This window comes from Lepidochelys kempii, chromosome 1, assembly GCF_965140265.1.
Source record: "Lepidochelys kempii isolate rLepKem1 chromosome 1, rLepKem1.hap2, whole genome shotgun sequence".
Classification (NCBI taxonomy): domain Eukaryota; kingdom Metazoa; phylum Chordata; order Testudines; family Cheloniidae; genus Lepidochelys; species Lepidochelys kempii.
In genome coordinates this window covers 146,146,785-146,170,858 of record NC_133256.1, presented here as the reverse complement: position 1 = coordinate 146,170,858, position 24,074 = coordinate 146,146,785, and the positions used below count along the sequence as shown (strand labels likewise).

Below are 24,074 nucleotides of genomic sequence, written 5' to 3'. Positions count from 1 at the left end.
CAGAGAACATGAAACAATGGGTGTTACCATACACACTGTAAGGAGAGTGATCAGGTAAGGTGAGCTATTACCAGCAGGAGAGGCCGGGGTGGGGTGGGGAGGGGAACCTTTTGCAGTGATAATCAAGATGGACCATTTCCAGCAGTTGACAAGAATGTCTGAGGAACAGTGGGGAGAGATAAACATAGGGAAATAGTTTTACTTTGTGTAATGACATATCCACTCCCAGTCTTTATTTAAGCCTAAATTAATTGTATCCAGTTTGCAAATTAATTCCAATTCAGAAGTCTCTCGTTGGAGTCTGTTTTTGAAGTTTTTTTGTTGAAGAATTGCGACTTTTAGGTCTGTAATTGAGTGACCAAAGAAATTGAAGTGTTCTCCCACTGGTTTTTGAATGGTATAATTCTTGAAGTCTGATTTGTGCCCAGTTATTCTTTTATGTAGAGAAAAGAATAAATGATGTGACACTTCAATCATTGGAATTAATTTGCAAACTGGATACAATTAACTTAGGCTTGAATAAAGACTGGGAGTGGATGTGTCATTACACAAAGTAAAACTATTTCCCTTGTTTATTTCCCCTCCTACTGTTCTTGTCAACTGCTGGAAATGGCCCGCCTTGATTATCACTACAAAAGGATCCCTCCCCCATCCTCCCCACCCGCTCTCCTGCTGGTAATAGCTACCTTTCCTGAGATTTTGACTATTAGTCTCAGTTTGGGCTTGGAAACATGTTTGGAAATGTCAAAAATTCTCATGGGGTGGGAAAAGTGTTTCCTTGCCAGCCCTGCATATAACATTTTCAGATCATTTACCAATTGCAGACTGACCACTTAAGGGTTCCACCAGCATATGTTTATACACATCTAGTATGGTCTCTAGAGAGCAGATAGAAATTACCCCTGCTTCTACACTTTGCTCACACATGCTGGTTTGCCAAAGTTCTAGTGATATAGATTTAGGCTTTCACCATTCTTGTCAAACCGTCTTGTCAAACAAACCATTCTTGTCAAACAGCTGAACAGTGGCGGGTGGGAGGGAGAGGAGCTGAGGGAGGCACTGTTGGGGAGGAGGAGAAGCTGATTGGCAGGACTTACTGGTGAGTGCTGAGCACCCACTATTTTTTTTCTGTGGGTGCTTCAGCATTCACCAGGCATTAAAAATTTTATTACAATCAAAAGCAATGAAAATTACACTCCCCATACACTGTTATCTTTCAAGGTCAAGTATTTTCTGTCAATCTCTCAAAACATACATACCAATAAATTATATAGGCCTATTAATGCCATCATTGATACATTTGTACTCTTACATTTCCTATAAAAATAAGCGGATTGAGAAAATGTTTGATTTTGACTAAAGGATTGTCAACCTGAAGAGGATGAGAAACACTCGTATAGACACACACGACAGCCATATGGGGTAAGACTGAAAGGGATCTGTGAGGAAAACAAATAGTCATGCAGCTAAATCCCTATTCACTGCTTTAACTGTTCATCCCAGTTCAGAAAAACACATGCAGTCTGGTGGATTATGACCTAATCCACTGAGAAAAGTAATGGGGGCCAAGGTACCAGGCTCAATGATTTTTGTTAAGAAAGAGTCATGAGAATCTTTAACTTCCACCTAGGTAACCAACCAGATTGGGCCTAAATTTAACATCTCATCTGAAGGCTGAAAACTAGTGTATACTTCAGTGTTGCTCAGCACAGAATATCTGTGGGAAGTAGAGGTGCTCAGCAGCTCTCAGGATCTGGCCCCTAACAGTGAAGTATCTCCCTGCTACTAGTTATGCTGTGACAGCATTAAATATGAATGCCAGTCCTTTTCTGAAATTTAACTTTCTGTGTTCTGGCCAAGAAACAAGAGTGCTATCCAATGAGCTATATAGACACTGAAGAGTAACATGAAAGTACAAGACTGCCAAGAATGCAGCATATCACCTTTATATTCAAGGCTGCTATTTTTTAATGTCTTTGTGTAAGTCTATGCATGTTTAGACAATATGGTATTCATTCACATGCAGGTAACATTAGATCCTTTGGCAGAAACACTTATTCTTGGCTATGTAACTTTATATATTAAAAGATAGGTGCTGTAATTTTTTTTTTTTAAGGAAAAACCTGCATTGGCTTTGCAAACTTAGTGTTAAAGACAAATGTATAATACAAAAGAAAGGCTGAAGAGTAAAGAATGTATAAAGTTTATACTAAATATATATATGAGGAGTACCTTATTCTATCTGTATTCCTAAATATTCCCAGTGCACAGAAGTGTGGTAGATGCTTTATGGAGGAAACAGATTATGAAGGTTTTGGATAGCTTGCTATCTAGAATTAGACACATCACAATGAGTGGAGGGAATATAAGGAGTGGATGAGAGCTTAGCTCCTCAGCAGGTATGTGTAATTTCGTGTAGACATTGGTAGAGGTTTCAGCATTCACAGTGGGCTCTAAGTTCATGTCAAGGGCAGCTGGGGTCTAGGATGAGTCTACATTTAAAAACATCTGTATTAGCAAAACCCTTCCACTGCAGATGCAGCTTACGCTGGCAAAAAAAGTGCTTTTGCTGGTATAGTTTATACTAATTCAGAGAGCAAAATAGGATACACCAGCAAAAGTGCTTTTATGCTAGTAAAACTGCATCTACACCAGAAATATTGCAACCAGTATAGCTATACTGGCAAAATTTGCGAGAGTAGACTGGCATAATGTACACATCATCTCTGAATTTGACCCTTTTAATCTGAAGCCTACAATGTACCTTAAATGCACAGCCCTGAGCAAGGGATAATATGTAAGCTGCACCTGCCTCAGGACAGGAAAGATGCTGCAGTGGTTAGGACACTAGCCTAGGGCTTAGGGGACCAAATTCCTATTCTGCCACAGACTTCCTGTGTCATCATGGGAAAGTCACTTAGCCTCTCTGTAACCTCAGTTGCCCATCTGTAAAATGGGGATAAATAGCACTTCCCAACTTCACAGGGCTGTTGTGAAGATAAATACATTAAAAATTGTGAGGCACTCAGGTATGGCAGCAATGGGGGGCATAAGTACCTGAAATGGAATAGAACAGAACTGTGCCTCAGAGACACCGTTCAGAGATAATTCTTTCCCTGCTTCCCCCTTGCTTCCGAGGGTTGGGGGTAGAATTTGCTGCCAGGTTATACCTGTAATCAAGGCTCTGCCTCAGTCCTCACCCACCTCTTCTAAGGGACCAAATTCTATATGATCTTGCAGATTTTTAAGGGAGGCTTTTACTCTACCTTACACCTCTGATTGTGCATGTAGTCCAAGTCACAGTCTAGAACTAAATATGTAAGATTATGGGAATCCAAAGACCTGGTCTTACAAATACTTACACACATACTTAACTGTAGCCATGTGAGGAGACCCATTGAAGTGAATGAAACTATTAATGTGAGTAAAGTTAAGCCTGTGTAAATTCAGGATAGGGGTCTAAATTAACAGAATTTAAAGAAATCAGAAGAAAATATAAATTACACCAATTTAGACCCACCCCTCTATTTTCTAAGACTTGGTTAGATTCACCTCTGAGTTTGGCCCAAAGAATCACAAACAGAAGAGGAGAAAAAAAGATATGATAACTACATTGGAAAAAACTCTAAAGAATATATCTTAGGGAACAATTGATTCTGGCAAAGGGAATGGCCTAGATCAGGGGTTCTCAAACTTAATTGCATCATGACCCCCTGCTGACAACAAAAATTACTACATGACCTCAGGAGGCGGGACCACAGACTGAGCCCACCTGAGCCCCACCGACCCCAGTGTGAGGGTCAAAGCCTGAGCTATACCACCTTGGGGGGGGGCAAAGGGAGGGCAAAAGGGGTCCTGTAACCTAAGCCCTGTCACCCAGGGCTGAAGCTCTTGGGCTTCTGCCATGGGCAGTGGGGCTTGGGCTTCAGTCCTGGGCCCCAGCAAGTCTAAGCCAGCTGTGGCGACCCTATTAAAATGGGATCACGACCCATTCCGGGGTCCTGACCCACAGTTTGAGAACCATTGGACTAGATAACCAGAGAGGCATTTTTCATACCTAACTTCTGTTTTACGATGAAAATTAAGAAGGAGAAAATTAATGACATTGTTACAAATTTGCCTTTTTTGGGTGCCTGTTATAGTGGGTCAAATATGAAATTCTTATATCTAGTGAAGTTTTCCCTCATAATCTTTCCATTGCAGTAAAACAACATGCTTGGCCATAAAGTGTGCAATCATTTATTATCTGAGGCATCTAGTAATACATGGCCAATATTATAAGCAAATAAATAGGTCATGGACCAGGTCTTTGGAAAACTGGATAAGGGCTCTTGAGTCAACAGTGATCTGAAATGCTGGGAAGGTGCAAAATATATGATGTCTTGGGCATGTCAAAAATGTTAACTACAGAGTTGCAGATAAATTAATTTTAGATTCTACAGGCGGCTTCTGGATAACCTAAATTTTGGATGATATGCATTTGGAAAATTGGTGTTTACTCATAGTAAATAACTTGCACTTATACAGTACTGCACGAAAAACATATAACCTCTTAAGCCCAAGATATTTATGGATAAAGGGATGTTTGCTCACAACTGTACCCACGAATGTCCATTCAGTTTGTCATAAATATAAAGGGAAGGGTAAACCCCTTTGAAATCCCTCCTGGCCAGAGGAAAACTCCTCTCACCTGTAAAGGGTTAAGAAGCTAAAGGTAACCTCGCTGGCACCTGACCAAAATGACCAATGAGGAGACAAGATACTTTCAAAAGCTGGGAGGAAGGAGAGAAACAAAGGGTCTCTGTCTGTCTATATGCTGCTTTTGTCGGGGATAGAACAGGAATGGAGTCTTAGAACTTTTAGTAAGTAATCTAGCTAGGTATGCGTTAGATTATGATTTCTTTAAATGGCTGAGAAAAGAATTGTGCTGAATAGAATAACTATTTCTGTCTGTATATCTTTTTTGTAACTTAAGGTTTTGCCTAGAGGGGTTCTCTATGTTTTGAATCTAATTACCCTGTAAGGTATCTACCATCCTGATTTTACAGAGGGGATTTCTTTACTTCTATTTACTCCTATTTCTATTAAAAGTCTTCTTGTAAGAAAACTGAATGCTTTTTCATTGTTCTCAGATCCAAGGGTTTGGGTCTGTGGTCACCTATGCAAATTGGTGAGGCTTTTTACCAAACCTCGTCCAGGAAGTGGGGTGCAAGGTTTTGGGAAGTATTTGGGGGGAAAGATGTTTCCAAACCAGTATTTGTTTGGTGGTGGTAGCAGCCAATCCAAGGACAAAGGGTGGAATATTTTGTACCTTGGGGAAGTTTTGACCTAAGCTGGTAAAGATAAGCTTAGGAGGTTTTCATGCAGGTCCCCACATCTGTACCCTAGCGTTCAGAGTGGGGGAGGAACCTTGACACAGTTGGATAAGAATCATGGGTGTAACTGAAGGCTGAGTCTTACCCAAGGCTTATATTTTCTCAGAAACACAAAGCATGTACTTATATTTCCTTAACAAATTATTCATTTTATTTGAAAACAGGAAGTATTTTCAAGAAGCTCATTCCCAGTTTAGACTGCTCTTTAGATCAAATCAGTTACTGAGACAACAGGTGGAGAGCACCGCTCACAACAATCAATTCCCTTTCAATCTATTCCAAGGCTTTTCTAGTCAATAGAACAATAGCTCACAAAGTTTCCTTCTTGTGCAGCACACAGATCCAGATTAAATGGATTACAATATTCCTTATAGCACATAATTAATTGAAATTAGTCTGATTGAGAAAGCACAATTACTTATGGCTCGTTCAGAAAGAGAAGAAAATCAGGTTTATATAGAATATTCATCTTCCCTAAGGTGCACATTAGGTCTCCCCCTCCCCAGATTTCTGTAATGATTATTTCCTCATTACACTGATTCCCAAAGCATTGATCTTTGGAAAGTTGGGGTTAAAGGGAATATTTGTGTTTACTGGTGATATAATTCATACTATAATCTTAGAAATGTCGGACTTGAAAAGAACTTGATAAGTCATCTGCACCGAGGCAGGATTTATACATTATTAGTCCATCTCTGACACGTGTTTGTCTAACCTGTCCTTAAAAAACCTCCAATGACTGAGATTCCACAACTTCCCTAGGTAATTTGTTCCAGTGCTTAACCACCCTTACATTTAGGAAGTTTTTCCTAATGTCTAACCTAAATCTCGATTGCTGCAATTTAAATCCAATACCTCTTGTCCATTACGTCTTCTCCAATTTGTCCATAGCTTTCCCAAGTGTGGTGCTCAGAACTTGACACAGTACTCCAGCTCAGGCCTTATCAGTGCTGAGTGGAAGAATTACTTCTCATGTCTTGCTTACAAGTACTCCTGCTGACAAATCCCAGAATGAGGTTCACTTTTTTTTTGCAACAGTGTTACAATGTTGACTCATATTTAGTTAGTGACTGTCTATTGTCCCCACCTGCAGTACTCCTTCCTAGGCAGTAATTTCCCATTTTGTATTTGTGCAACTGATTATTATATAAGAACATAAGAATGTCCCTACTGGGTCAGACCAAAGTTTCATCTAGCCCAGTATCCTGTCTTCCGACAGTGGCCAGTGCCAGGTGCCCCAGAGGGAATGAACAGAACAGGTAACCATCAAATGATTCATCCCCATCACTCATTCCAAGCATCTGGCAAACAGAGGCTAGGGACACCATTCCTGACCATCCTGGATTATAGCCATTGATGGACCTATCCTCCATGAATTTTATCTAGTTCTTTTTTGAACCCTGTTATGGACCTGGCCTTCACAACATCCTTTGGCAAGCAGTTCCACAGGTTGACTGTGCGTTGTGTGAAGAAATACTTCCTTTTATTTGTTTTAAACCTGCTGCCTATTAATTTCATTTGGTGACATCTAGTTCTTGTATTCTGAGAAGTAGTAAACAACACTTCCTTATCTACTTCCTCTACACCAGTCATGATTTTATAGATCTCAATCATATCTCCCCTTAGCCATCTCTTTTCCAAGCTGAAAAGTCCTAGTCTTATTAATCTCTCCTCATACAGAAGCTGTTCCATACCCCTAATCATTTCTGTTGACCTTTTCTGAACCTTTTCCAATTCCAAAATATCTTTTTTGAGATGTGGCAACCAATCTGCACACACTACTCAAGATGTGGTTGCACCATGGATTTATATAAAGGCAACATGATATTTTCTGTCCTATTATCTATCTCTTTCTTAATTATTCCAAGCATTCTGTTCGCTTTTTTGACTGCCACTGCACATTGAGTGGATGTTTTCAGAGAACTATCAACAATGACTCCAAGATCTCTTTCTTGAGTGGTAACAGCTAATTTAGACCCCATCATTTTATATGTATAGTTGGGATTATGCTTTCCAATGTGCATTACTTTGCATTTATCAACATTAAATTTCATCTGCCATTTTGTTGCCTAGTCACCCAGTTTTGAGAGATCCTTTTGTAGCTCTTCACAGTCTGCCTGGGTCTTAACTATCTTTAGTAATTTTGTATCATCTGCAAATTTTGCCACCTCACTGTTTACCCCTTTTTCCAGATCATTTATGAATATGTTGAATAGGACTGGGCCCAGAACAGACCGCTGCGGGACACCACTATTTACCCCTCTCCATTCTGAGAACTGACCATTTATACCTACCCTTTGTTTCCTATCTTTTAACCAGTTACCAATCTATGAGAGCACCTTCCCTCTTATCCTGTGGCAGCTTACTTTGTGTAAGAGCCTTTGGTGAGGGACCTTGTCAAAGGCTTTCTGAAAATCTAAGTACACTATAGCCACTGAATCCCCTTGGTCCACATGCTTGTTGACCCCCTCAAAGAATTCTAGTAGATTGGTGAGGCATGATTTTCCTTTACTAAAACCATGTTGACTCTTCCTCAACAAATTATGTTCATCTATAGTCTGACAATATTGTTCTTTATTATAGTTTCAACCAGTTTGCCCAGTACTGAAGTCAGGCTTACAGGTCTGTAATTGCCGAGATCACCTCTGGAGCCCTTTTTAAAAATTGACGTCATATTAGCTATCCTGCAGTCATCTGGTACAAAAGCTGATTTAAATGATAGGTTACAGATTACAGTTAGTAGTTCTGCAATTTCACATTTGAGTTCCTTCTGAACTCTTGGATGAATACCATCAGGTCCTGGAGACTTATTACTGTTTAGTTTATCAATTTGTTCCAAAACCTCCTCTAATGACACCTCAATCTGGGACAGTTCCTCAGATTTGTCACCTAAAAAGAATGATTCAGGTTCCGGAATCTCCCTCACACCCTCAGCCGTGAAGACCGATGCAAAAAATTCATTTAGTTTCTCCACAATGGCCTTATTGTCTTTGAGTGCTCCTTTAGCACCTTGATTGTCCAGTGGCCCCACTGATCATAGAGCAGGCTTCCTGCTTCCGATGTACTTAACAACAATTTGCTATTACTCTTTGAGTCTTTGGCTAACTGTTCCTCAAATTATTTTTTGGCCTTCCTAATTGTATTTTTACACTTCATTTGCCAGTGTTTATGCTCCTTTCTATTTTCCTCATAAGGATTTAACTTCCACTTTTACAAAGATGCCTTTTTGCCTCTCACTGCTTCTTTTACTTTGTTGTTTAGCCACGGTGGCTCTTTTTTGGTTCTCTTACTATGTTTTTTAATTTGGGGTATACATTTAAGTCGAGCCTCTATTATGGTGTCTTTAAAAAGTTTCCATGCAGCTTGCAGAGATTTCACTTTTGGCATTGTACCCTTTAATTTCTGTTTAACTAATCTCCTCATTTTTTGTGTAGCTCCCCTTTCTGAAATTAAATGCTACAGTGTTGGGCCACTGTGATGTTTTTCCTGCCACAGGGATATTAAATTTAATTATATTATGGTCACTATTACCAAGTAGTCCACTATATTCACCTCTTGGACCAGATCCTGTGCTCCACTTAGGACTAAATCAAGAATTGCCTCTCCTCTTGTAGGTTCCAGGACCAGCTGCTCCAAGAAGCAGTCATTTAAGGTGTCAAGTAACTTTATCTCTGCATCCTCTCATGAGGTGACATGTACCCAGTCAATACTGGGATAATTGAAATCTCCCATTATTGAGTTTTTTATTTTAATAGCCTCTTTAATCTCCCTGAGCATTTCACAGTCACTATCACCATCCTGGTCAGGTGGTCGAAAATATATCCCTACCGCTATATTCTTATTATTAGAGCATGGAATTTCTATCCATAGAGATTCTATGGTACAGTTTGATTTATTTACGATTTTTACTTCATTTGATTCTATGCTTATAATGCCACTCCCCCACAAGCACAACCTGTTCTGTCCTTCCGATATATTTTATACCCTAGTATTACTGTATCCCATTGATTATCCTCATTCCACCAAGTTTTTGCGATGCCTATTGTATCACTATCCTCATTTAATACGAGGCACTCTAGTTCACTCATCTTATTATTTAGACTTCTAGCATTGGTATATAAGCACTTTAAAAACTTGTCTCCTTTTAGCTGTCTGCCATTACACAATGTAATTAAATGAGAATCTTTTTTATTTGACTGTTTCTGATCAGACCCTGCTAAGGGATCCCATCCTAAGGGATGTCCGAACCATGTGTTCCTCTGCACTTGCCAGCTTTCCCCCAGCTCTTAGTTTAAAAACTGCTCTATGACCTTTTTAAGTGCCAGCAATCTGGTTCCATTTTGGTTTAGGTGGAGTCCATCCTTCCTGTATAGGCTCCCCCTATCCCAAAAGTTTCCCCAGTTCCTAATAAATCTAAGCCGTCATCTCATCCACACATTGAGACTCTGCAGTTCTGCCTGTCTAACTGGCCCCATGCATGGAACTGGGAGCATCCCAGATAATCTCTTTCATAAATGCAGTACTTTGCATTTGTCTTTGTTGACTTTCATCCTATTTGTTTCAGACCATTTCTCCAATTTGTCGAGATCATTGTGAATTCTATTCCTGTCCTCCAAAGTTCTTGCAACCCCTCTCAGCTTGGTACTGGCTGCAAACTTTACAAATATACTCTCTAGGCCACGATCCAAATCATGTATGACAATATTGAATAGAACAAGACCCAGGACAGATCCCTGTGGGAACCCACTCTATATGCCCTTCCAGCTTGATTGTAGTTGAGTAGGCTTTCCTGAGCAGTTGTGCACCCACCTTAGAGTAGGTTTGTCTAGGCTGTGTTTCCCTAGTTTATCAGAAAGTCATCTTAGACAGTATCACTTGCTAAGTCGAGATATATGACATCTACTGCTCCCTCCTTCCCCTCCATCCACAAGGCTTGTTACCCTGTCAAAGGAGGATATTAGGTTGGTTTGACATGATTGATCCTTGACAAATCCATGCTGACTGTTAGTTATAACCTTATCGTCTGGGCACTTACAAATTGATTGATGATTTGCTCAATTATCCTTCCGGGTACCAAAGTTAAGCTGAGTGGTCTACAGTTGGGGATCTCTCCTGTTCTCCACAAGTTCTCAAAAATAAGTGCTATTGCCTCAGAGATCTCTTCAGCCGGTTCTTTAAGTATTCCAGGATGTATTTTGTAAGGCCTGATGACCTGAAGATATGTAAATTGTCTAAATAATTCTGAATTTGTGCTTTCTCTATTTTAGCCTCAGATCCTAGCCCATTTACACGGATGTTAGACGCTTGATCACTGCTAACCTTTTTGGTGAAAACTGAAACAAAAAAGGCATTGAACTGATTTAATAATATGGCAGAAGGTGAGAAGACATAATTGTTTAAGATGATGGATGGTTCGCAAACAACAACATAGGAAGATGAAATAGGTATATAAAATACATAGGGCCAGATTTACCCAAACCTGGTGAAAGGTAGTGAACATTCAACTTCCTTTGCCAAATTGATTGACCTTTTTGTGATGGTGGGGGATCCCTACCCTTCCCTTCCTCAAGCTTTCTGCTGGGGGATAGCATCTTTAAATCTCACCCAACGTGTTATAGCTCTGCTGGCAGAGACTACTGAGCCTACGCAGCCACTTTCCAGCTCTGCTCTTCTCGGTACCCCATAGTGTAGGGGAGGTTGCACCTGTTTACCCCCTTCTTTTAGGAAACTGGCCTAGAGCCTCAGGTTAATTTAGCACTGGGAATGTAAAAAACGAAGACTGGCATAAACGGAGGCATTTCCACCATATAATTCTCAGTTGGTGCCAGTGTAACACCCTATATTTATGTGCCCCATGTGCTCCCTCCTTTGGGAATACCCCATGGAATTCCCCCCAGCCTTGCCTTTCCCTTAGGGAATTCCCACCCCGCACGGCCCCTCCCACAGAGAGATTGGGGAAAACTCTGCGGGGACTCTCGAGTGCGAAACTGCATGTCTACCAACATGTGGCCCCAGAGCTCAGGTTCCATGGAGTGCTGGATTCAAAGGTCCCTTCCCCAAACTTGCAGATGTAACCAGTGCTCTGTGGGGCCCCTGCTGTGCGGAGCAGCGCCTGCGGGCAGAGGCAGGTGGCAGCGTCCAGTGCTCTGGGAAGAGGCGCATGGCAGCTCAGCCCCTTGCCCCACTTCAGAGAGTGCCTCTGGAAAGGGGAAGGGGGAGGAGTGGGTGTAAAATGTTGCATCTCTCCCCCCACACAGACGCCTGAAAGCAAGGCAGGGAGCGATCCGCGAGTAAGGCTGGAGCATACGCTGGAGGGTAGGGATAGGGTCCAGAGTGACCTAGACAAATTGGAGGATTGGGCTAAAAGAAATCTGATAAGGTTCAACAAGGACAAGTGCAGAGTCCTGCACTTAGGAAGAAAGAATCCCATACACTGCCACAGGGTGGGGACCGACTGTCTAAGCAGCAGTTCTACAGAAAAAGACCTGGGGATTACAGTGGATGAGAAGCTAGATATGAGTCAGCAGTGTGCCCTCGTTAGGGCTAACGGCAAATTGGGCTGCATTAGTAGGAACATTGTCATCAGATTGAGGGAAGTGATTATTCCCCTCTATTTGGCACTGGTGAAGCCACACCTGGAGTATTGCGTACAGTTTTGGTCCCCTCACGACCAAAGGGATGTGGACAGATTGGAGAGAGTGGAGCGGAGGGCAACAAAAATGATTAGGGGTCTAGGGCACATGACTTATGAGGAGAGACTGAGGGAACTGGGGTTATTTAGTCTGCAGAAGAGACGAGTGAGGGGGGATTTGATAACAGCCTTCAACTACCTGAAGGGGAGTTCCAAAGAGGATGGAGCTCGGCTGTTCTCAGTGGTAGCAGATGACAGAACGAGGAGTAATGGTCTCAAGTTGCAGTGGGGGAGGTTTAGGTTGGATATTAGGAAAAACTTTTTCACTAGGAGGGTGGTAAAACACTGGAATGTGTTACCTAGGGAGGTGGTGGAATCTCCTTCCTTAGAAGTTTTTAAAGGTCCCGCTTGACAAAGCCCTGGGATGATGTAGTTGGGGATTGGTCCCACTTTGAGCAGGGGGCTGGACTAGATCACCTCCTGAGGTCCCTTCCAACCCTAATCTCCTATGAATATGGCCCTCAAGCCAGGGGCAACCTGGAGCCAGCAGCTCTCAGGCTCCCTCTAGCCACCGCAGTTGCAGCTGAGGAGGCGAGCGAGAGCAGCAGCAGCAGCAGCAGCAGGAGGAGGATTTTTTTCGCTCTCTCTCTCAGCCAGTAATGAGCGTCTGCCCCCTGGCACGGCTGAGCCACAGCGCGGCTGCACACGCACGCACACGGTATAAATAAGTTAAGGGACAAGCAGCGGGAGCTCCCCGTCTGGCTCAGCCCAGCAGGCAGGAGGGGACCCCCCCTGTCCTCCCCCACCCCCCGCGGCGCCATGGCGTGCGTGGCCGGCTGCCGCTGCTGCACGGAGCGCCGGAGGCAGAGCAGCATCCTCTACAACATCCTCAAGAGCGAGGAGCGGAAGGAGGCAGCGGCGGGGCCGCCGCTGCCGCCGCCGCCGCCGGAGGCTCCGGGGCCCGGCTGCTCGTGCGGCTCGCGGCGGCGCGTGGCCCTGCGCAGCCCGCAGGTGGCGGGCAAGGCGGCCTCGGCCGTGCTGGTGAAGACCCTGCGCTTCGTCAAGAGCGTGCCCTGCTTCCAGGAGCTGCCGCTGGACGAGCAGCTGGTGCTGGTGCGCAGCTGCTGGGCTGCCCTGCTGGTGCTGGGGCTGGCCCAGGAGCGGGTGCACTTCGAGACGGTGGAGACGGCGGAGCCCAGCATGCTGCAGCGGCTACTAACCGGCCGGCGGCAGGAGCAGCAGCAGCCCCCGCCGAGCAGCAGCCCGCAGCTGCCCTCGGCCGGCGAGATCCAGGCCATCAAAGGCTTCCTGGCCAAGTGCTGGAGCCTGGACATCAGCACCAAGGAGTACGCCTACCTCAAGGGGACTGTGCTCTTCAACCCGGGTGAGTAACCGGGGCTGCTGCCGCCGGCGCCTTGCGGGACGGGGATTCCCCTCTCAGGGGCACCGCCTGGGCATTGCCCCGTTTGATCCCTTGCCAAGTGGGGTGGAGAAGAGAGCGGGACTGGAGGGAGGTTGACAGAAGGAGCTGACAAGGGGAAACACTTGAAAGCTAGAGCTTTTTTTTTTTTTTTTCCTGTTGAAGGGAGCTTGCGTTACATGCACTGGGGGAAGGAAAGGGGGGAGGGGAGGGTTGCCACCTTGCCAGGTTTGCCCAGGAGGAAGCTGTCCAGGGAAATCTGTAAGGATGCTCAGTAGGCACTGCCAGCTGTCCCATTTCATGGGCTCAGAGCAGCCTGGGGTGCTAGGGTTTTTTGTTTTTTGTTTTTTCTATCTCAGAGGTGGCAGCCCTAGAAGACGGACAGACTATCATTTTCCCATATAGGTCCAACCTCCCAACAATTGGAAAACTGGCCTGGGCCACACACTAGGAAAATTAGGTTTCAGAGCAGCAGCCGTGTTAGTCTGTATTCGCAAAAAGAAAAGGAGGACTTGTGGCACCTTAGAGACTAACCAATTTATTTGAGCATAAGCTTTTGTGACTACATCCGATGAAGTGAGCTGTAGCTCATGAAAGCTTATGCTCAGATAAATTGGTTAGTCTCTAAGGTGCCACAAGTCCTCCTTTTCTTTTTAGGAAAATTAGGTTGGTTTAACTACATCACTCCAGGGTGTGAACAATCCACACCTCTGAGCAGCATAGTTAAACCAAGCTAAGTCCCTGTGATTCTTCTGTGGACCTAGCTGGGGCATCTCAGGGAGGTGGATTAACTACAGCAACAGGGGAACTCCTGCTGTCCGCACAGGTAGTGTCTACATTGAAGCAGCTGTGCTGCTTCAGCATTTGAAGTGTAGACAAGCCCTTTGCGGTGGTTGGGGAGAGAAGGGAAGAATAGGAGGTGGTGCTGTGGGATCCTTTTCAGGTGGAGAGCGCTTTGTCCAGCTTAATTAGAGTCTAAAAGCCACTAGTACTAAATGACATGTCGCGTGGGGTGGGCAGTATACATTTATTTCTCTTTCATCCTATGAGAAAAATCTCTCCTCTTTCCTGTTCGTCGAGGCGTTTGATAGGGATCTTTCCAGTTACAGTTCATACATGACGACTAAGCAACTAGCTAGAGTGCTTTTTATTTTGTGTTAAATAGTTGCTTCTGAGGATTACACCTTCTGCCCACTTTCTTTGTTACAAAAAATTAATCCACGGAGGTTGGTTAGTGATAGTAATAGTCACTGTATTTTTATTTCTGAACTTGCAACTTTGCAAATTCAACAGCTGCACCACAAGCCATACGGTAAGCATTATGGTTTGGTTTCTTAAAATAATCAGGTGGTAATTCATAACTGCAGTTAAGAAAAATTAATGGCTCAAAGTGTGCTAGATAAGGTTTTCAAAGAATAAAAAATTATCATCTCAAGATTTAGAAACAGAATCTGGTTAGATTAAATGAGGAAAGCTTGTATATATGTATGCATAGTTTGTTTAAAAAGCAATATTTTTATATAATCTCACAATAAAGTCAGATATGTTAACAGTTGATTTTTATTTTTAAAAACCTACCTGAAATATAACAGCTTGTTGTGCTCAGATATACTACTGGAATGTTTTAATTAATATTGTCAAACTTAGACCAAGAAGAAAAGGCACTGAACTTGAAAACAACTCCAACTCCCCTATTTTGTTTAGTTAGAAAGCAAACATCCTATCACAACTTGGAGTTAACTTGCTTATCATCTGCAATGTGGAGCTTGTTCCAATGTAGCTGTCAGCAGGACACATTAATATGAGTAGAGCATTTCCTAGTGGTCAACAAGTTATTAGCAAACTTGTTCCTTTTATTGTTATCTTTACTATTTACATGGTATATTTGGCACCTTGAAGATCAAGGTAATAATCCATACTGGTCGTCCATATTTTATCACCTACAAGTTATATATTTTTAAAAAATATGAATATTGGAAAATCATTGCAATCTAAATTTGTTGTTGCATAACTAAGAGCAGCACTGCATAACTAAGAGCAGCACTGCATGTCCAGAACAGCAACGCGGTGAGATTTTGGATTGCACTGTTAAAATCTGTGCATATCTACGTGCAAGTTGGATATAATATCTCTAGCTGAATCATTTTAATGCAGAAAGGTAATTATGTTTGGCTTGTTCCTCATCTAAGAAACTTTATATTGATGTTTATGAGTTACCATTTAGCTGGCATGCTGCAGGATGGCCAACTTCCATGAGTTGTTTTATAGATAAAAACTTTGTAAACGGACATTTAGTTTCCTGTTTTTCTTTCAGATCTGCCAGGGCTGCAGTGTGTACAATATATCCAGGGACTGCAGAGGGAAGCACAGCAAGCTCTAAATGAACACGTCAGACTGCTACATCGAGGGGACCAGGCCAGATTTGCCAAGCTGAATGTTGTTCTTTCCTTGCTAAGATCCATTAATGCTAACGTAATTGCCGAACTATTCTTTAGGCCCATCATTGGAACAGTGAACATGGATGACATGCTGCTGGAGATGCTTTGTGCAAAGTTATAAAGGCATGTATACAAATAAATCCATTACTAAGGAAGTCCTAGAGCAGAATAGTGTAAAGTACTGTAAATAAACTAACTTATTCTTTTTACATAGATAGTATTTTTGTATTCAATAATAAAATATTCAAGTTCTGACATTTAATTTTTATTAAACTTGTTTTCAGAATAGGATGTACAGCCATGAAAATATATGCCTTTTAAACCATTAATGAAGAGTTTTAGTTTCCAAAGTGAGATGAGTATTCTCTGTCTTTGAATAAAGGTCAGGCTGACCTGTGTTATGTTTTCAAAATGAGCAACCCCCACTTTTTCCCAAAGCATTGTTGTTTTACATTTTAACACATTTCTTTAGAGAGTCAAAAATAGGATAAAAGAGCCAAATTACTTTGCACATTTCAGTTACATTAAATAAGATACCTTAGTTACAGCAATCTTTATAGTTGAACTATGGGACTTATCCATAACCGCTGAAGTCAGTAAAGTCTTTCTGTTGACTTTATCAGGCTTTGGATGAGGTCTGTATTGAATAGTTAAGGGAACCATTTACCTACGGGCTTGTGTACATTGGGAAATTGACCAGAATAGCTATTGCACAATAAATTATTCTGCAATAGCTCCTTTTGTGGACACTCTGTTGTGAAATAAAGTCACTTTATTCTGGAATAATTAGTATGGTTCTAAAACAGAGTAATTATTCTGGAAAAAATGACTGTTCATTACCATAAAAATTACTCCACAATAACTATTCCAGTCAATTTTCCCATGTAGACAAGCCCTTAGATAATGTGTTGCAAACATTTCAAAATTAATTGTTCAGAGTAGTTCAGATACTTCCAATGCCTGTGGCAAAATGTTAAATTTAACATATGTTGGATTCTGGGGGAAACAGAACTCAGTCTTCTAAACACAGGAAACTCTTTACAAAGCCATAAGAACTATTGGTATACCACAGACAGTTGATTGATTTTCCCCCTAGGCATTTGCTATAAAAACTAGAATTCAGTGGGCCAAATTCTGATCTTGGTTCCACCTGTGGCAACATAAAATTACTCCACTGAAAGTATGGAGGTTTCAGAGTAGCAACCGTGTTAGTCTGTATCCGCAAAAAGAAAAGGAGTATAAGTTTATGCTTAAATAAATTTGTTAGTCTCTAAGGTGCCACAAGTACTCCTTTTCTTTTTGTGAAAGTATGGAGTTACTTTGGATTTACATCACTGTTACTGCAATCAGAATCTGGCCCACTGTGTTTAGTAACATACACATGTCTCACTTAGGCTTTAAATTAAATTCATTTTCCTTATTTGCTTGTCTTAACCCAGTGGTTCTCAAAGCCGGTCCACTGCTTGTTCAGGGAAAGCCCCTGACGGGCCGGGCCAGTTTGTTTGCCTGCTGTGTCCACAGGTTCGGCTGATCGCGGCTCCCACTGGCCGTAGTTCGCTGCTCCAGGCCAATGGGGGCTGCAGGAAGTGGCACGGGCCAAGGGATGTGCTGTGCCCTCAACGTTCTTTTTGTTCCTTCTCCGCTAGTTTGTTTATATTATCAAAGACAAATCATAAAGTCAGAAAATGAAAAAAAGACTTGTTAAATCATGTAGTCCACCTTTCTGCTAATGTGAATAGTTCCCTATAGCAAATCATTCCCATTCTCTGATCTCACCCAGTCCCAGTGCTCTGCAGCAAAAGTTTGAAAGGCATATAACATTAAGGCCCCATTCCATGCTAGGAGAATAACCCACTGCTGACAATGGCTAGCTGAAATGAGTTCTCCTGGCCACTGAAAATGGTTTAGTTTTAATGTAGATGGGGGAGTGAGGAAACAAAAGAAAAACATTTTCAACAGGGAAAGTATGATAACTATCAAGGATGGTGTTGAAGGAATTTTTATCCAATCTCTATTATTAACTAGGCACTTTCAATACCTGCTGAAGAGGAGAGTTGGCATGGTCGGAGAAAACATGTTGGTGACAGTCATTATCGGCAATGGATCATTTTCCTAGTTTAAATGGGGGCTTATAATGTTAGTTTTCTTGCAGATTTTTTTGAGCTAAATACCATTTTACCAGCAAGATTTAATGACAAAGGTAAATATAATGAGGGGGTTACAATATAAAAACGAATGGTCAAAATGTATTTCTTACAAAATGGTAATTAAAAAGAGATGAGGTCAAGGAGGTAATATCTTCTGTTGGACCAATTTCTGTTGGTGAAAGCAACAAGCTTTCAAGCTATGCAGTCCCGAAGAAATGGTCTGTGTAGCTCAAAAGCTTGTCTCTTTCACAAGCAGAAGTTGGTCCAATAAAAGATATTACCTCACCCACCTTGTTTCTCTAATATCCTGGGACCAACACAGCTACAACAACATTGCAAACAAAAAGGTAAATTAAAACATATAATGAAATGATCTTTTTTTTCACCTTTAAGTGGTTTAGGTGGGGGCTGACGTTGCTTCTGTTACTATGGGCTTTCTATTTATTAAAAGGAACTCTTTCAACAAAAATAATGGTCTTGTTGGTGATTAGCCCTTACACAGCTATTCAAGGAAGATCCCATCCTATACCCACTTACAGCTGGCTATGTAAGGGGTGGCTATTAGAGCTGGTCAAATTTTTCCCAACAAAAATGTTTTGTGTTGAAAAGGGCCTCTTTGGATTGGTTTAAAATTTTCTGTTTTTCTCACAAAATTGGGAAAGAAAAACATGTGTTCGTTTTCCTTCTCCTCCCCTTGTCAATTCTGTCCCGCTTTTTCCAGGAGCAAGTGAGGGGGGTGGGGGGAAGAAGAAAAATTGAGCTGAAGTGCTTCAATCTAAACAAAGCCAATCACTGTTGGAACTGAAACTTTATGTAATAACCTCTCCTATTGCCATGTGTTTTGTAAAATCTCTTAAAACATGGCAAGGGTGTGCCTACCCCTCATGAATGTTATTCTGTGGTGGTGGGGGGTAACTCACAAAGTCTTCGTTAACCCCAACCTCGGTACACCCCATGCAAGGGCCAGGGATAATCACAGCCCCTCTGCCCAGGGAAAGGCAGGAACTGGTCGAGGAGCAGTCTGCATCATAGGCGCTGACTCTGTGGCTGGAGCACTCATGGGGAAAAAAACAAAAACGTAGGTGCTCAGCACCTACCCAGCCACAGCTGTTTGGCAGCTCAGGGAGGGGCTTGAGGGAGGGCGGAGAGCAGCGAGTGGCGGTCTCAGGGAGGGGGTGGAGCGGAGCGGTGGTGGGTGGGAAGAGGTAGGACCTTGGGAGAGCCAGAGCGGGACCTTGAAAGAGGGGGAAAAGTGGGGGTGGGAAGAGGTGAAGCGAGGGTAGAGTCTTGGTGGGGGCTGGGGGTAGAGTGGGGCAGGGCCTTGTGCCAGAGCTGGGATGGAACACCTCCTGGGGAAAAGTAAAACTCAACGCCTGTAGACTGCATCCAAATGAATTATTATTGGTAGTAATAGTATTACTGGAGTGCCAGTGAGCTCCAATCATGGACCAGGACCCCATTGTGCTAGGTGCTGTACAAACACAGAACAAAGAGTGATAGCACAGCTTGCACATTCCTTTTGTGTACTACATAGCTTTGGCAGGGACTGTGTCTCCTGAGAGACCATCTCCTCTGGAGCTTCCTCAGGAGACAGGATGCTCTGCATCACTTAGTCCTGGCCTGTGTCTTAAAGGCACAGTCAGGTTCTTAAGTTCTTAAGATAAACGGACAGCTAAATATACCAACAACAAATCTGTAAAATAGTTTGTATGATCTTAGAATAATTGGCTGAATTTTCAAAGGCCTAATGCTCAAGTTGCTGGAATTTCTCTCTGTGTCTGTCTGTCTGTACCATGGTAACTTTTGAATGGTGTATCTGATCAATTCCAAAATATCAGGAAACATTCTAGGCATCAATGGGAAGAACCCTATAAATGTATGTGTGTGTGTGTGGGGGGGGGGGGTGGGAATGAGGGGCACAGATTGCCCTTTCCTCTGGTTAGCAGATCCACAGTTTGGATCCACAGATCCGCAATGCCTCTGCCATTGTCTATAGATCAAAGAACTGGCTGAAGGCAGCCATTAACATCTTTCAGCTTAACAATACCCATAGCTCATCTCTGCCCATCTTCTCAATAGAGCGTAACCTGTTAACACCCTGAATGACATCTTCCAGACAGAGAACAGTAAGGGTGGAAGAAAATGGGGAGTGCACGCAGCCCATAGCATGTGGGAATGGGGCACACAGGATCCCTGGCAGGAAGGTGATTGGGGGACACTGATAGAGGGATGGGGGAGATTGGGGATACACAGAGCCTCCAGGCTGGGGGACAAAAGGTAGAATAGAGGGCAGAGCCCCTGGGAGGGAGAGAAGAGGGAACAGGGGTACACATAGAAACCTTGATATGGGGGAAGGGGAGCACAGAATCCCTGGCAAAGGGACGGTTAGGGGACTCTGGTACGGAAGGGAATGGGGGTGCACATGGAGCTCCTGCCATAGTGAAGGGAGAATGAGAGTCCCTGATATAGGTGAGGCAGAAATGAAAGGCACATAGAACTCCTGTTGGGAGGGACCCTGGTATGGGGAGGAAGGAGTTGAGGGAGGAACACAGAGCCCCTGCCATGGGGGCAGAAAATGGGGAACGTTGGCATATGGTAGAGAGGGAAGAAGGGCACACAGAGCCCCTGGAGTGGGAAGGAGTGGGGAAGGGGACACACAGCCACCAGCATGAGAGTGTGAGTGTGAGTTGTAGGGAGTCCCTGAATCAGAGGGCGATGGGAAAATGGCAAACAGGGACCTTGGGAGGGTGGGGGGGGGAGGAAATGGAGGAATGCAAGGATCTCCTGGTAGGTGCTGTGCTCTGCCCGTAGAAGCTGTGAAGTATGCGACCCTCGAGTTGGTTTCCAAGGAAGCCCTATAAGCCAACACCTTAGAAAATTGCCTGAGAGATATGTGCATGCACACTAAACGGAAACATTTAAAATGTTTCTTGCATTTATGAAAATATGACATGGTAATTTTTTTCCCCTTCACAAATTCAGGTCTTTTAAAAAAAAAAGCTCTATTATATCACTCCGCTCCTTGCACAAAGAGCTTCTATTTCATCGTGAAGGACCAAGGCCAGTCACTTAGACAAGTATCAAAGGAACAAATGCTGTCCCCAGCGCACAAGCCTATGGCGAGTAACCAGGCTGTATGCAAAGGAAGAATTTTGACAGACCTGAACACTCCATGGACACTAGTGCATGCAGCCCCAACACAGCACACCCTTCCGTGCAGTATGCCCTCTTCACAGGGATGGTGGGGTGGGAACAGAGAAGCATGTGACTAGATGCACCACATAGTAGCAAATCCATAAGACATGAGGCATGATGATAGAACTGCTGGCCAACAGGTGGTGATTGAGTGCAGAAGCCCACCAGAATGCTTCCAATTTAAGGGCTATGGAACCTAAACATCCTAAGTTCAAAATCACTTCATTTTACAGAATACAGGGTGGGTATAACACGAGCACAGCTGTTCACTCTTGCGAACAGGCATGTTAGCTACAATGTTCGGCTCTAGCTGAAAGTGGCAGAGGAGACCTATTGGCAGCCTTACTTAGAGGGAATTATAATTGCTGGGTCTCATGGTCACAGGGAAATATTTCCTGTCACTTTTGGGGGGGGAGGGGGAGGGAGAAGAGACATTTTTGCACCACATATTGACACGTGACTTTCTGTAGAAAGGGGCTGGGTCAGCAATCGTACCAGGTTTCCTAACGCAGCTCACTATTTCCGACTGAGCCTCTTCTGTGAGAATACAAGGAATGAGCCTTCTCATAACAGCGTCCTGCACTCATTAGACAGACATCTACCTTACAGTAAGAATGAAGCAACTCTGGTGCATCCAAAAGCAATATTATAGAAACACCTGTCAAGGGCAGAGTCTAAGCTAAGTAAAAGGGCTATACCAGTTAGATGTTTTGGAGATGAGCCTACTAAAAGACTTAACAAATTATATTTCAATGTCCACGTAGGTGGAGCATAGTTAATGTGTTGTTTTTGTTGACAAAAAAAAGTCAGTGTTTTTTGGGAGAAGCTAGGCTCCCAAAAGAACGGCCTTTTTAATTTGTTTTTGTTTTTTTAATTATTCATGTTGTCTTGTTGACTTCATTGGAACTATTCATGTCAGATCCACAGGATCGGGCCCACAATATGTAAACAGTGTTCAGACATTTTGATAAAAACAGTTTAAATGCCATTCTAGTGCTAAACAATGTGGCAAAACATTGTGGGATTTGGGGGGAAAACATCATCTTCTGGGCATTACAAGGATACAATCTTGTCCTTGGATATGCTTGTACAGCTCTGAAGAGCAGTTCCAGGAAAAACATAAACAAAAAAAAACAGGCTTAATTATCTGGAGTGTTAGAATAATTGGAGTCGGGATACCTTCTCTAGAAAGCTCCTAAAGGAAGCCTATAGAGGATATTAGTTAACATTCTAATGTACATATTGACATTATTCCCAGGCACATTTAAATGAATCCATTATTCTCTCCCTAACATTGGTGCCCTGAGCACTGCTCTCCTCATAAGCACATTTCCCCAGAGCTCACATATTTCACAGGCATTTCAAACTGAAAGCAGCCTTTCCACAAATTTCATTTAGCAATCCTCATGGTGACAGTCCCTACTAGATAACGTCACTGCTGTCCATTTTGCCCAGTAATAGCTATTGCCACCTACCCCAACCTAGATACCCAGCATTTCTATTCAGGAGTGCAATGCTAGCAATAGTGAGTTTCTAATCACAAAGTGCCATTCAGCAGGGGTTACTCTTGGGAGATACCCTTTCCTCTGAAGAGATTTGAGAAAGTAAAAATCACAAGAAACCTCATATTTTCAGTGAACCTGGTTAAGAATGTTTCTTATAGATAAGAATTAAATGGTATTTATTCTTAAGCTTCTGTTTTCTAGTTTAATGTATAACCTTTGTTCAGGTAATCTTTCTAATAGCTTATTTTCAACTTTTTTTTTCAGCCGTTTGTTCTTACAAATAAACTATGAACATCAACTGAGCAATATCTATTTTGCACCCAAAGAAGAGGCCGTGTAAATAAAGTGTGTATTTTCTGAAATGAGTGCGTGTAGCGCATTGAATCTGTTATAAGTTGTCATTCATTTTTGTCTGTTTAAAGACAGAAGTACTTCCTCTAGTGGACATTCTAGCATTACAGTAAACATTTAAAAACCTTCAGAAAGCCATTAAGTTATTTAGCAGTCTTTCACCAAGAAAAACAAAAGATAATAATTGACAGATGCAAATAAATACTATAATAAGCCCTTTTAAAATTTGGAGAGGCATGGTTAGATCAGTGAAGCACATACGGCCTCCAGCTTTGTTACATGATCAAAATCAAGCATTCTGCATTTATGATGCACAAAAGATAGATTCAAAGAGTCAAAACCACTAGAGCAGCTCTAAATTGTAGATTGTTTAAAGACATTTAAGTTAAAGTTAAACAAGACTAATGTGGACCTGAAGCTATAAGATGGACAGTATGGACAAATACTTAACACCAGAAAATAAGTAAGAGGCCAGATTTACTGCTCGTATAAGTGCAACTCTGTTAAAGTCAATAGAATTGTAACAGTTTGTGCCAGCAATGGATGTGATCCAGAATCTTTTATGCATACACACCATGGTATAGGCTTGTATGTATGTGTGTGTGTATACAGTGTATGAGACAAAATAGTAAATGATAACATAACAGCAAAAAAGCAATTTTTTTTAAGTTGAGCCTGGATTTAGTGTTGTAATACATTGATAATGTAACCATGCACAGACTTAAATGAGTGTGTGCCCATATATACATTTACATGAGTGAGTGAGAGAGAGAGAGAGAGAGAGAGAGAAAGTGTGTGTATATAAACACACACACACACTTTCTCTCTCTCATTCACTCATATAAATGTATATACAGGCACACACTCATTTAAGTCTATGCATGGTTACATTGGTTAGTCTCTAAGGTGCCACAAGTGCCACCTCCTTTTCTTTTTGCAAATACAGACTGACACGGCTGCTACTCTGAAACCCATGGTTACATTATCAATGTATTACAACACTAAATCCAGG

The 24,074-nt window shown here is 42.5% G+C and overlaps 1 protein-coding gene across 1 annotated transcript; it reads left to right on the top strand.

Moving 5' to 3' along the window:
• The first annotated feature begins 12,728 nt into the window (after positions 1-12,728).
• On the top strand, positions 12,729-23,062 carry NR0B1 (nuclear receptor subfamily 0 group B member 1). The gene is made up of 3 exons (XM_073328279.1): positions 12,729-13,390; positions 15,741-15,987; positions 22,976-23,062. The coding sequence occupies exons 1-2, from the start codon at positions 12,826-12,828 to the stop codon at positions 15,983-15,985; spliced, it is 810 nt and encodes a 269-aa protein (XP_073184380.1). The 5' UTR covers positions 12,729-12,825; the 3' UTR covers positions 15,986-15,987; positions 22,976-23,062.
• Positions 23,063-24,074: the final 1,012 nt, after the last annotated feature.

Excerpts from the sequence above, each read along its gene's own strand:
- NR0B1 (XM_073328279.1), top strand. The coding sequence starts at position 12,826 with ATGGCGTGCGTGGCCGGCTGCCGCTGCTGCACGGAGCGCCGGAGGCAG. Across the intron at positions 13,391-15,740 it reads GACTGTGCTCTTCAACCCGG|ATCTGCCAGGGCTGCAGTGT; the intron begins GTGAGTAACCGG and ends TTTTTCTTTCAG.